The sequence below is a fragment of the Dama dama genome, chromosome 24 (genome assembly GCF_033118175.1).
Source record: "Dama dama isolate Ldn47 chromosome 24, ASM3311817v1, whole genome shotgun sequence".
Taxonomy (NCBI): domain Eukaryota; kingdom Metazoa; phylum Chordata; class Mammalia; order Artiodactyla; family Cervidae; genus Dama; species Dama dama.
The window spans coordinates 50,724,331-50,738,952 of NC_083704.1; the positions used below are offsets into that span (position 1 = coordinate 50,724,331).

General features: G+C 40.0%; 1 protein-coding gene across 1 annotated transcript in view; it reads right to left on the reverse strand.

The window, feature by feature from the left end:
- The window catches only part of CACNA2D3 (calcium voltage-gated channel auxiliary subunit alpha2delta 3), an 839,655-nt gene that overhangs the window by 463,345 nt on the left and 361,688 nt on the right, over positions 1 to 14,622 (reverse strand). The window contains exon 5 of the mRNA XM_061129193.1: positions 7,162 to 7,324. Coding sequence (XP_060985176.1) covers positions 7,162 to 7,324 — 163 coding nt within the window. The remainder of the gene's footprint in view (positions 1 to 7,161; positions 7,325 to 14,622) is intronic.

Genomic DNA, 14,622 nt, shown 5'->3' on the forward strand with positions numbered 1-14,622 from the left:
AGAAAGCCTTCCTCAGAGATCATACAAAGAAATACAGGAAAACAACAGGATGGAAAAGACTAGATATCTCTTCAAGAAAATTAGAGATACCAAGGGCATATTTCATGCAGAGATGGGCACAGTAAAGGACAGAAACGCTATGGACCTAACAGAAGCAGAAGATGTTAAGAAAAGGTGACAAGACACAGAAGAACTATACAAAAAAGATCTTGATGACCCACATAACCACGATGGTGTAATCACTTACCTAGAGCCACACATCCTCGAGTCCAAAGTCAAGTGGGCCTTAGGAAGCATCACTATGAACAAATCCTAGTGGAGGTGATGGAATTCCAGTTGAGCTATTTCAAATCCTAAAGATGCTGCTGCTAAAGTGCTACACTCAATATGTCAGCAAATTTGGAAAACTCAGCAGTGCCCACAGGACTGGAAAAGGTCAGTTTTCATTCCAATCCCAAAGAAGGGCAATGCCAAAGAATGCTCAAACTACTGCACAATTGCACTCAACTCTCATGCTAGCAAAGTAACGCTCAAAATTCTCCAAGCGAGGATTCAACAGTATATTAACCAAGAAACTCCAGATGTTCAAGTGGGATTTAGAAAAGGTAGAGGATCCATAGATCAAATTGCCAACATGCGTTGGATCTTAGAAAAAGCAAGAGAATTCCAGAAGAACATCTACTTCTGATATACTGACTACGCCAAAGCCTTTGACTGTGTGGATCACAACAAACTGTGGCAAATGCTTCAAGAGATGGGAATACCAGACCACCTTACCTGCCTCCTGAGAAATCTGTATGCAGCTCAAGAAGCAACAGTTAGAACCAAACATGGAACAACGGACTGGTTCCAAATTGGGAAAGGAGTATGTCAAGGTTGTCTACTGTCACCCCATTTATTTAACTTATATATAGAGTACAATATGAGAAATGCTGGGCTGGATGAAGCACAAGCCAGAATCAAGATTCCCAGGAGAAATATCAATAACCCCAGGTATGCAGATAACACCATCCTTAGGGCAGAAAGTGAAGAACTAAAGAGCCTCTTGATGAAAGTGAAAAAGGAGAGTGAAAAAGCTGGCTTAAAACTCAATATTCAAAAAATGAAGATCATGGCATCTGGTCTCATCACTTCATGGCAAATAGATGGGGGAAAAATGGAAAGAGTGACAGACTTTATTTTCTTGGGCTCCAAAATCACTGCAGATGGTGACTGCAGCCATAGAATTAAAAGATGCTTGCTCCTTAGAAGAAAAGTTATGACCAACCTAGATAGCATATTAGGAGAAGGCAATGGCAACCCACTCCAGTACTCTTGCCTGGAGAATCCCAGGGATGGAGGAGCCTCATGGGCTGCCATCTGTGGGGTCGCACAGAATCGGATACGACTGTAGCAACTTAGCAGCAGCAGCAGCAGACAGCATATTAAAAAGTAGAGGCAAAAAAAAAAAAAAAAAAGCAGAGACATTACTTTACTGACCAAGGTCCATCTAATCAAAGCTATGGTTTTTCCAGTAGTCATGTATGGATGTGAGAGTTGGACTGTAAAGAAAGCTGAGCGCTGAAGAATTGATGCTTTTGAACTGCAGTGTTGGAAAAGACTCTTGAGAGTCCCTTGGACTGCAAGGAGATCCAACCAGTCAATCCTAAAGGAAATCAGTCCTGAATATTCATTGGAAGGACTGATGCTGAAGCTGAAGCTTCAATACTTTGGCCACCTGCTGGGAAAAACTGACTCACTGGAAAAGACCCTAATGCTGGGAAAGATTGAAGGCAGGAGGAGAAGGGGATGACACAGGATGAGATGGTTGGATGGCATCAACAACTCAATGGACATGAGTTTTGAGCAAGCTCCTGGAGTTTGTGATGGACAGGAAAATCTTGTGTGCTTGGGGTTGAAAAGAGTTGGGCACAACTGAGTGACTGAACTGAACTGAACTTTGATGTATTTCCAGTTTTTGGATTTCAACCACTTTAAAATAAAAATATTTGGGAGCCAGAATATTGCCTTTTCCCTTTATAGACACCCTTGTGAAAAATGGCTCACAGACCGCAGCCTAGACACTGGGGTGGCGTGTAGTCCAGAGAGGACACGGTTAATGAAAATGCTGGGTTCTGATCCTGTTTCTACCAGCTGGGGAACATGTAACCTTTTGTTACTCTCAGTTCAAGTTCTTCCTTTCTTAATCGTCATTGCATATAAGAATTAAACAAGCTAATATAGTGATAATCACAGCAGAAATCACTGGCCTTCATCAGATACAGACTCTCTTCCTGTGCTATTTGACTGCGACATGGTGACATGGGTCTTATTTCCCCTCCAGCAGGTGACAAGAGACAAGGTCAGTGGGCTAGCCACTGCACCCCAACCTACACAAGCATTATTCTTACCTCATTCATGATAATTCTATAAGGTCAGTACTGTTATGACACCCATTTAACAGCTAAGGATGCTGAGGACTGGAGGAAAAGGGAAACTTGCCTATGCTCAGGTACTGGGTGGCCTTCTAAATCATCACCATAACCCCCTAAGAATGTCACTGAGATTATCACCTCTGGTTTCTGAATGTGGAAAATGAGACAAAGCCATTTTATGCAGTCATAGACACATGGGGTCAGCCATGGTGGCAGGTAGTCCTCACCAGACTGGCTCTGGGTGTGGCTCTGGACCCTGGCTGTCCTCTCACACAACCACTGTCTAAAACCTTATTCTCTAGCCTTCTGGGAGAGTCTGTGAGCCACCCAGTGTCCTTTCAAAAAGTATCTTTTCCATGTAAATCAGCCAGGGTATGTTTCTACTGCTGGCAGATACCATTAGAACATGACAGCCTAGGTGGCATCCCCTACCTCACCCACTGTGGAAAATCCATTATGTAAAGAGCACAGTGCTCAGGGCAAAGGAGGGCACCAACAGGCTGAATCAGCAAGGCCCCTGCCCTCAGAGAATTCCAAGTGGGGAAGGAAAATAACGCATGGAATTTACTTCTGGAACAAAGCGATACTGGAACAAAGGACCAAAGTCACTTACAAAAGAGTGAAGGAATTAAAGAGTTTGTATTGAGCTGATTTTGAAGAACAAGCATTTGGAAAAGCAATAAAGGGGGAGGCAGGGTAACAGAAATGGAGTGAATAATAAGATATAATGGAGGAAAGAGAAAGGCACACTCAATGAATGAAAGGGGTTCTCAAATGGGTAGACAGAGGTGAGAGGTGGGGATGAAGGGGTAGGTTACCAGCAGAGCATATTTCTTTCAAAGACACATATACAAACACACATACCCAGATATACACACACGTATATATTGTGTAATAGGTACGTATGTGTATATGTACCTACATATCTGCTTGTGTAAATTTTATACCATTTCAGCCCATAAATTACTTAAAAGAGTTCAGCTTTATCTGAATCCACTGTCAGATTATCCTCAGTTCTCACAGAAGCATCCTGCACCCTGCTTTATTCATAGAGGAAATGGAGTTGTTCATGGGTTTGAATGGCAAGGGCAGCTAGTCTCCAAAGATGTCTCAACAGATGTAGCAAGACTAGTAGGCTGGAGATGCCAGATGAGCCACTCAGCAAACATTGGCTGAAGAAGTTTCAGGAAGAAGCTGCTGCACATTTCTAAAGACTTTAGGAACATGGCTCTTTGAATTCTCGTGGCTGGTAGGTCAGTTTACTGTCATGTCACCAACTCGGAACCTGCAGTTTCTATCAGTGCCTTCAAGAAGGGCACCTCAAGCACAGAGGTGAATAGTAACCTGGCTGAACAGCCTGGTAGCAAAAGGCCCAATCCCAGAGGCAAAAAGAGGTAGATTTCATCAGCAAGTTTCATCTATGCCTAGATGTTATGCCTAGGAACACAGCACACAGCAGCGCATAATCAAGTATTGAATCACTCTGCTTGTGCACATGGGGGTTCAAGCTGCCAGGATAGCATGGCCCCCTGTACTGGTTTCCTTCGGTGGGGGCAAAATTTCTAACCCAAGAACATCTCAGCCAGTGACTAAGCTTTGAGCATGTGTTTTTTGTACATGTCATCAATAACTAGATCTGAGCTGGAGGGCACTCTAAACATGAAATACATTTCTGCAACATGAAAAGAAAAAAGACTATTTGGGACTGGTTTGAATTAGGTAGAATGAGACAGGAATTTTCCCGAAGTCTCCTCCTCATTTTTTTGGGCAGCTTACTCACTGCCTGGCAGAAACAAGACACAGGGGACTTTTAGTCTATGACCCACAGCCTAGCTGGGGGACCACTGAATCTGAATGCTGGTGGTAAACAGACACCATAAGGGCTGCTGAGGATGACTTTAAATAAAATTATATACCTCCATGACTCAAGAATCTGACTATCTACTAGGATTCTGCCTAGCAAGCCCTGCGGTCTGTGTGATCAATGGCAGTGCTAGTCCCTGATGTGCTGTCACCATGGAAAGGTACAATTATTCCTTTAAAGCTCAAGGTGCAATTAAATATCTATAATGGTGCTAATAGTTCAAGCAACCTTCAAGCAGCTGCCATATTTTAAAAGATCATTCTGAACTGTTCTACGTCTGGAACTGCTCTGCAAAATCTGAACTTTTCCTCTTCCATTGAAAATGCATTTAATGCTGACAGGATGGTTCCCTTACAGCCACACTGTACAAAAGGTGGTTTCCTTCTCAGCTGGCAGGATGCCTCTGAAGGATTAAACTCCACCTAACAAAGCTAAGCTCAATTCTCTAAGGCTTGCATTCTTAGGAATTTGCTCTCTGAGGAAGAGTCCAAAGTGAAGATTAGGTCACAGGATACAGTTCAATCCACAGCCCACTGAAGGCTACTTGGACTGACATCATTTTCTCTGAGAAAGAATGAAGACAAATGTGTGGCTGCTCACAGGAACAAACGGTCAGGCCCTCTCTTCAGAGCTCCCACTGTCCCGGGCTTTTAGTAACTGTGGCCAGCAGATGACACACAGTATCTCTTTACCTGTCTGGTCCCTAAGTTCACTGTGAACCTCTCAAGGAAGGGGTTGCATCTGGTTCACCACAGGGGTTCCATTAACCATCAGAATAATTAATGGGACTTCCCTGGTGTCACAGCGGATAAGAATTTGCCTGCCAGTGCAAGGGACAGGGTTAGATCCCTGGTCTGGGAGGATTCCACATGCCATGCAGAAACTAAACCCATGAACCACAACTACTGAGCCCCTGTGCCACAGCTACTGAAGCCCATGCGCCCTGGAGCCTATGTTCCTCAACAACAGAAGCCACCACAATGAGGAGCCCATGCACTGCAACAAAGAGTAGGCCCTGCTCTCTGCAACTACAGAAAGCCCATGCATAGCAACAAAGACTCAGAGCAATCAAAAATAATAATAAATAAACAAATAAATAATTTAAAAAATTAATGGACAGGGTACTGCTTCACAGAACATCAAGGATGATAACAGGTCAACTAGGAAAGGGAGATATTAGATATCCAACCTCAAATGACAGGCATGAGAAGAATGCTTCAGAGATGGTGAGTGGGAAGTTCTTTAATTATTGACCACATTCTTTAAACAGTAATCTAAAACAATTTAGAAGTGTATATTCATCTTATTTCCCAATAATAATGATGACAACTAAGATGCACTAGGCACTTTCTATGAGCAACTGTTGAGCTAAGACTGTTCAGGCATCATTTCATATTCTCACAATAACCCCCCCAAAGGAGGCAGTACACTTATCCCTATTTTACAAAGAGGGAAACTGAGGCTCAGGGAGGCAAAGTTGCTTGCTGAGGATCACAGAGCCAGCAAGAGAAAGAGCAGGATCCAAGCCTTCTCTTGACCACTGCATTCCTGAGATACTGAAACCAGATCCCAATATTTCTGAAACATCAATGGGACATAACAGTAGATTTTTACTTTAAAAATGCCATGTCTTCCTGATTTATTTTGGGGGGAAGACAGTTCTTTGCTTAGGCTCCTCCTTGGTATGACAAAGCAGAGCAAACTCCTACTCAGTAATTGTGAAGAAGAGAAGGGTGATATCCTCCCTCAGTTAACCCCTTTGGACACATCATGTGTTTCATCCCATGATGTTGACACAATTATTATCCATATCCTAGAGACAAGAAAACTAAGGTCTAAAGAAAGGAAGTGGTCTTATCCTTTCAAGATCACATCCAGTAAGAAGTGGAACTCAGGGTCTAACCAGAGGTCCTCTGTTGCCAAAGCCCAATCCTTGGCTACTATTATCCCAATACAAAGGGGCATATGGGAATTTGGGGAAAAGAACTCTAGAATCTATGAAAAAACTGGATTTGAGGAACACAAGCCTGAAAACATGGAGCTTCATTAAGATTCATCCTGCTTTGTACTCTAAGTGAAAGTCGCTCAATCATGTCCAATTCTTTGGGTACCCATAGACTATATAGTCCATGGAACTCTCCAGGCCAGAATACCGGAGTGGGCAGCCATTCCCTTCTCCAGGGGATCTCCTCAACCCAGGGATTGAACCCAGGTCTCCTGCATTGCGGGTGGATTCTTTACCAATTGAGTCACCAGGGAAACCTAAAAATACTGGAGTGGGTAGCCTATCCCTTCTCCAGGGGATCTTCCTGACCCAGGAATTGAACCGGGGTGTCCAGCATTGCAGGCAAACGACAACTAATTCCCTGGTAATACCAGGAGCTCCAGAACCCTCAAAACCATCATAAGGAGGGGAGCAAGAAGAGAAAAGGCTCTGTACACTAGAGACTGCAGGTCCAATGTAGCTAACTGTTTTTGTAGCTTAAACGTTTTCTGAGAACACAGTCAATTTATATATTATCTACTGATTAACATATTACCTATGGTTGCCTTTGTGCCAGAACAGCAGAGCTGAGTAGTTGCAACAGAGGCTTTACGGCCTGCAAAGTCTAAGGAATTATTAAATATCTGGCCCTTTAAAGAAAAGTTTGCCAACTTATGGACTGCAAGTTAAGAGAGCCTAATGCAACATGAACCAGAAAAATAGCAAGCATAGAGTCTCCAAGCAGAAGAGGCACACACTTCACCTATACTGCCAATGCTTGAAACACTAGGCTTATAATCGCATTTTTCAAAAAAGCACAATATCTCAAACCAGCTACCCCTGCCCCTCATACCCTGCTCCCTCCACCCTCTTAAAAGACCAGCAGCAGTAAGGCTTACCTTTGTTGTACATGTTCGTTGGCACTTGGACATCACTCAGACTGATGTTCACAGGCAGATTATTAAAATGGTCATTTGGGGCTAAGATGAATTCCTTCCCCAGCTCCAAAAAATTCCCATCTTTGTCCCTTTCATTTATTAGCACGGCATTGAAGTATTCATACTGAAAAAGAAAATGAAAAAAAAAAAAACAAAAAAAACACAACATGTGGTTTAGAGGAGAACGCTGTGAACTCAGACCTGGGTATGGCTGACCTGGATGGGCCATCCCCTACACCTGTGAATCTTACTCTAGTCACATAATCTCTTTAAGCCTTTCACACCATCTATGGCTGTTTCTGCACTAGTGTGATATGATAGCACTAGATAAATGTTTCCCAGTATCATTAAGTACTCTTGAAAAAACAATTTAAGAAGCTTCTCAGTACTTCCTTATGTAAATATAGGGAAAACTGCACAAAAACATTTCAGTTCTTTAGTTTGAAGACTTTAAAGACTTTACAGACTCTGCCCTTCATCAGCCTAACTTTAAGTAGAAGGTGAATGGAAAACAACAAAAATTAAGTAAATATATAATATATTAGATAGTCATATTTGCTATTCTAAGCCCTTCCCATATGCTAACTTATCCACTTCTCCTAACAACTCTAAGAACTAGGACTTAAGAGTATTTTCAATTCACAAATGAAGAAATCGAGGTAGAGAGAATTTCTGTATGTTGTCAAAAATTACACCACTGAGAAGCAGAAAGAGAATTAAAATACAGACAGTCTATTTCCAAAGACTGGGCACTTATCTGCTGCACAGTATTGCAAGATGGTGGATGGCAGGGGTGGTTGTAATTATCAGATCAGCAATTTAAAACAAATGTAATTAATATGCTAAGGGAACTACTGGAAAAAGTAGAAAACAGGTAAGAAGAGATAGATAAGTAGAGAGACAAATATTCTAACAAACTATCAGAATGAAATGCTAGAAATCAAAAACCCATAACAGAAATGAAGAACAGCTATGGCTCACTACCAGCTGAGACACAGCTGAGGAAATAATTCAGTGAGCCTGAAGCTATATCAGTAGAAACTTCTTAAACTGAAAAGCAAAGAAAAAAAAAAAAGGAAAAAAATAACAGAATTTTCAAAAACCACGGAACAATTACAAAAAGTGTAACAGATATGTAATGGGAATACCAGAGGAGGAAAAAGAGAAAAAAAGAACAGAAGAAATATTTGAAGTAATATTCCAAAATTAATGACAAACAACAAACCCAATCCAAGAAGTCCAGGAAACATCAAGCACATGAATATTAAAAACAAAAAACAAACAAACAAAAATATACTATCCCTAGACATGTCACATCCAAACTACAAAAACCAAAAAGAGAAACTACTAAAGAAAGCCAGAAAGGGTGGGGGGGAAACTCACCTACAGGGGGACAAAGGCAAGGATTACATCAAGGCTTCTGTTCAGAAAACAGAAAACAAGAGGGGAGCGACATGAACACTCGGTGCTTGAAGAAAAGGCCAACTAGCATAGAATTTGTATCCAGCAAAATTATCCTTCAAAACTGAAAAATAAGTAAAGACCTCTTCAGACAAATAACAATTCAAGAAATTTTCTGCAAACAGACCTGCCTTGCAAAAAGTGTTAAAAGTCCTTTAAATGGAGGAAAACTATATACATCAGAAACCCTGATCTATATAAAGAAAAGACAGTTTTACAGAAGAAATAAATAAAAGTAAAATATTTAATTTTCTTATTCATAACTGACCTCTCAGATAATAGTTCAATCAAAATAATAATAGCAAGAAATTACTGGATTATAAACACTCATGGATAAGTGAAATGAATACCACAGTGTTATGAAGAATAGCAGGGAGAAACTGGGAATATTCTATCATAATGTCCCATACCATCCATGAAGTGGTACAGGGTTATTTGACAGTGGACTTTTATTAGTTATAAATGCAAAATGCAAACTATAAAACAACCTCTAAACCAATTTTTCAAAAGAAGTATAAATGTTTAGGAAGGAAAAAATATTAATATTATAGTAAAAATATGATATGCTCAATTAAAACCAGACAAGGCATAAAAAGAGTAGAAGACGAAAAAAAGGGCAATGAATAGAAAATGGTTACAAACATGGTACATATTAATCCAATCATATCAGTAATCACTTTAAATGTGAATGGTCTAAATAGATTAGTTAAAAGAGACTGTCAAAGTGGATAAAAAAATAAAAGCTGTCTACAAGAAACTCACCTTAAATATAAAGGACAACTTGATTAAAAGTCAAGGGATAGAGAAAATTTTACCATGCTAACATTAATCAAAAGAAAGCCAGAGTGACCATATTAACTTCAGACAAAGCAGACTTCAAAGCAAGGAAAATTATCAGGAAAAAAACACTGGCATTACATAATGTCAAAGGGGTCAATTCTCCAAGAAGGCATAACAATCTTTAACATGGATGCACCTAACAGAATATTAAAATATGCGAGAGAAAAAATGGCAGAACTACAAGGAGAACGGCTAATCCTAAACACTACTGAACTAGCACTACTAAAGTTGGAGACTTCAGTACCCCCTCTATCAGTAACTGACAAATCTATCAGGCAGAATATTGTCAACGACAATTTGAACTGAACAGCACAACTGGACCAAACTGACTGTAGGCTACTTCATCCAACAATAGCAGAATAAACATTTTTGTCCAGCTCACATGGAACATTCACTATGAGAGACCACATTCTGAGCCATTAAACACTTTTTAACAAATTTAAAAGAATAGAAATCAGATAAAGTATGCTCTCAGACCACACTGAAATTAAACTATAAATCAACAACAGAAAAATAGCTGGACAAATCCCAAAATATTTGGAGATTAAACAACATATTTCTAAATAACACATGGGTCAAAGAATAAGTCTCAAGATAAATTTTAAACCAAATTAAAATCAAAATACAACTTATCAAAATTTGCAAGATGCAGTAAAAGCAGTGCTTACAGGAAAATTTACAGCATTCAATACATTTATTAGAAAAGAAAACAGATCTAAAATCAATCATTTAAGCTTCTTCTTTAAGAAAGTAGAAAACTAAATCCAAAGCAGAAGGAAAAAATATTTGTTTTAATTTTCCTAAATAGAAATCAATGAGATTGAAAACAGGAAATCAATTAAGAAAATCAATGACTCGAAGAACAAGATGGCAAAGTAGGTGGATGTGGAGTAAATATCTCCATGGATACATCAGGAATACACCTTCAGACATAAAAGTGCATGCAGAACACCAGCTGAGAGTGGCCAGGAGTACCTGACCCGCAGAAAAGAATACATAGACCCACTCAAAACTCTGTAGGACGAAGGAACTATGGGAAAAAATTAGAGTGTTGGTAGGACTGGACCTGCCCTTGGCCGGTGGGTGAACTGAAGCAGGGTTCCAATCCCCACATCCGGGCAATTGTCTGAGTCAGAGGAGAAATATTTAAGGCTGAAAATGAAACTACTAATCTTTGGCAGCCTAAATGGAATGAGAATCAGACAGTCCTTGCTGCAGCCATACATACCCCAGACAGGGACGCAGATCCCCTGGAAGGTGCAGTGGCTGGGAGCTGCAGTTTAGGAATTATGGATCAATCCCCAGGCAAGGGCTGCTGTTGACTGTGGAGAGATGGATCGAGGGAATGTGAGGGAGGAGACTCTGGTGGGAAATGCGTGTGGAGGAAACCTGGGCAGCCATGGAAGCGAGGTGATACTGCAGAATCATGCATAGGGGGTGGAGCCATCACCATAGCCTCTCTCCCCCAACACACCAGCATTGAACACTGAACAATAGAGAGGCTGGCCCATCAAATGCCTTACGCACTGAACTACAGAGTAGGACCCCACCCAAGGTGCTCCTTTAAGTGACTGATGCAACGAACTACAGAGTAGGATACCAACCAGGGGGGACCCTCTATGTGCCTGATGCACTGAACAGCAGAGAAGGACCCCAGGCAAGGAAGCCCCCTAAATGCCTGAACGGGCAGAGATACAGAGAAAGACTGGCCAAAGAGGCCTTCTGATCACCAACTACAAGAGGCTTGAAAAAAGACTCTGATAGGGCCATAACTCCTGCGGTAGAGGCAGTCCATGTGCCTGCACACTTGGCGCTGCCAGGGCCCCCAAAAGCCAAGCAGTTGCGCCACCTTCACACTCAACTCTCACTGGGGCAGAGCTGCCACAAGCTAAAAAAGTCTTGTGTGGGTCACTTGGGTAGTAGCTGACTCTGCAACCCTGTAGACTGTGGTCTGCCAGGCTTCTCTGTCAGGGAGCAGGGGGGTGGGGGTGCGGGGGTCTGCAGGCAAGAATACTGGAGTGTATTGGCCAATACTGGTTGCCATACCCTTCTAGAGCACAATATTTCCTGCTGTCCTACCTGTCAACTCCCCTGAGTACCTGGTGCTGCCAGAAGACCCAAGCAGCTGCACCACCTCCACACCTGGCCCTCACAGGGGCAAACCCAAGTCCTCCAGGGCAGCCTCAGGGGCAAACCCCAGTGGACGACTCACATGCAGAGGTGGGAATAAAACCACAATTGAAACCCAGGGGCAGTGTGACTAAGGAAGAACACCCAAAACCCTCCCACCAGCTGCACAAGCTGCAGATTAAATCCACAATATCAACTAGTCAGACTCTGTGTCTATGGAATATACAAAAGGTCATTGAGAGCTCCTACAAAAGAAAACGCACTAGTTCTGATAGCTGTGGACATTGTAGGCAAGAACACAGAGGAGTAGAACCAGATTAGAATCTGAGCTGTCCCCACAGCAGGTCCAGAGATCAGCACAGTGTTAGAGGGCATCCTAGGGAGGTTGAGGTAAACTGAATGACTCCCAGCGAGATAAACGACTCTGAAAGCAGTGACTGAAGAAAAACATTTATTATTCTTATGTTTTGACTTGTTCTGTAGATTCTTTTGGATTTTTTTCCTTCCCTCCCCCTATTGTGGTTATTGATTTTATTGGCACTATGAAATCTAATTAAGTTTTTGAGCTTTTTTTATTCTTTTTTTTCTCAGTCACATTTTTAATTGTTGTTACAAACCTCTGTCTCTATGTTCAGCTTTTGAAGTTCTGGGGGGTTTTCCTCTTTTTTTTTTTTCTTTTCTATTTAATTTTAATTTTTAATTTCTTTTTCTATTTTTAATTTTTAAAACCTATTATTATTTTTTCTACATTTATTATTTTGCTTGCTTTTCCTACTGTTTTTTCCCTTTGCAGTTAATCTTTAACATATATAAATCTTCTTTATCTACCTCTACTTAACTTTGCATATCTATTCTTTTTTTCCTTTCCTCTCAACATATTTGTTAGTTTTATTTTCATTGCTTTATTGCACAATTGGCATCTTGCTTTAGTTTTGTTTTCCAGTTTGTGCTTTAGTTAGTTTTGTTAAGGTAGACATAACTTTTGGTTCCCTTAGTTAGTTTTGTTTTTAACTGGTAAATATAATTTTTTTACTTCCTTTGTTCACTGGGTCATTCACATACATGTACATACAGCCACATGTAAAAGAATGAAATTAGGACACTTCCTAACACCATATGCAAAGATAAACTCAAAATAGATTAAAGACCTAAATATAAGACCAGAAACTATAAAACTCCTAGAGAAAAACAGGCAGAAAACTCACACATAAATCAAAGCAAGATCCTCTATGACCCACCTCCTAAACAGGAGAAAAGTCAAATAAATACACCTAAAGCAACTAGAAAAAGAAGAAATGAAGAACCCCAGGGTTAGTAGAAGGAAAGAAATCATAAAAATTAGGGCAGAAATAAATGCAAAAGAAACAAAAGAGACCATAGTAAAAATCAACAAAGCTAAAAGCTGGTTCTTTGAGAAGATAAATAAAATAGACAAACCACTAAACAGACTCATCAAGAAAAAAAGGGAGAAGAATGAAATCAACAAAATTAGAAATGAAAATGGAGAAATCACAACAGACAACACAGAAATACAAAGGATCATAAGAGACTACTATCAGCAACTATATGCCAATAAAATGGACAACTTGGAAGAAATGGACAAATTCTTAGAAAAGTATAACTTTCCAAAACTGAATCAGGAAGAAGTAGAAAATCTTAACAGCCCCATCACAAGCATGGAAATTGAAACTGTAATCAGAAATATCCCAAAAAACAAAAGCCCAGGACTAGATGGCTTCACTGCTAAATTCTACCAAAAATCTAGAGAACGAAATTCTAGCAAACAGAATCCAACAACATATTAAAAAGATCATACATCATGACCAAGTGGGCTTTATCCCAGGGATGCAAGGATTCTTCATTATTCACTAATCAATGTGATACACCGTATTAACAAATTGAAAGATAAAGACCATACGATTTTCTCAATAGATGCAGACAAAGCCTTTGACAAAATTCAACATCCATTTATGATAAAAACTCTCCAGAAAGCAGGCAAACAAGGAACATACCTCAACATAATAAAAGCCATATATGATAAACCCACAGCAAACATTATCCTCAATGGTGAAAAACTGAAAGCATTTCCCCTAAAGTCAGGAACAAAACAAGGGTGCCCACTCTCACCACTACTATTCAACATAGTTTTGGAAGTTTTAGCCACAGCAATCAGAGAAGAAAAAGAAATAAAAGGAATCCAGATTGGAAAAGAAGAAGTAAAACTCTCACTGTTTGCAGGTGACATGATCCTCTACATAGAAAACCCTAAAGACTCCACCAGAAAATTACTGGAGCTAATCAATGAATATAGTAAAGTTGCAGGATATAAAATTAACACACAGAAATCCCTTGCATTCCTATACACTAACAATGAGAAAACAGAAAGAGAAATTAAGCAAACAATTCCATTTACCACTCCAATGAAAGTAACAAAAGGAATAAAGCTACCTAAAGAAACAAAAGACCTATATATAGAAATGTATATACAGAAATATATAGAAAATTATAAAACACTGATTAAAGAAATCAAAAATGACACAAACAGTTGGAGAAATATACCATGTTCATGGATGGGAAGAATCAATAGAGTGAAAATGACTATACTACCCAAAGCAATCTATATATTCAATGTAATCCCTATCAAGCTACCAACAGTATTTTTCAGAGAACTAGATCAAATAATTTCACAATTTGTATGGAAATACAAAAAACCTCAAATAGCCAAAGCAATCTTGAGAAAGAAGAATGGAACTGGAGGAATCAACCTGCCTGACTTCAGTCTCTACTACAAAGCTACAGTCATCAAGACAGGATGGAACTGGTACAAAGACAGAAATATAGATCAGTGGAACAAGACAGAAAGCCCAGAGATAAATCCACACACCTATGGACACCTTATCTTTGACAAAGGAGGCAAGAATATACAATGGAGAAAAGATAATCTCTTTAACAAGTGGTTCTTGGAAAACTGGTCAGCCACTTGTAAAAGAA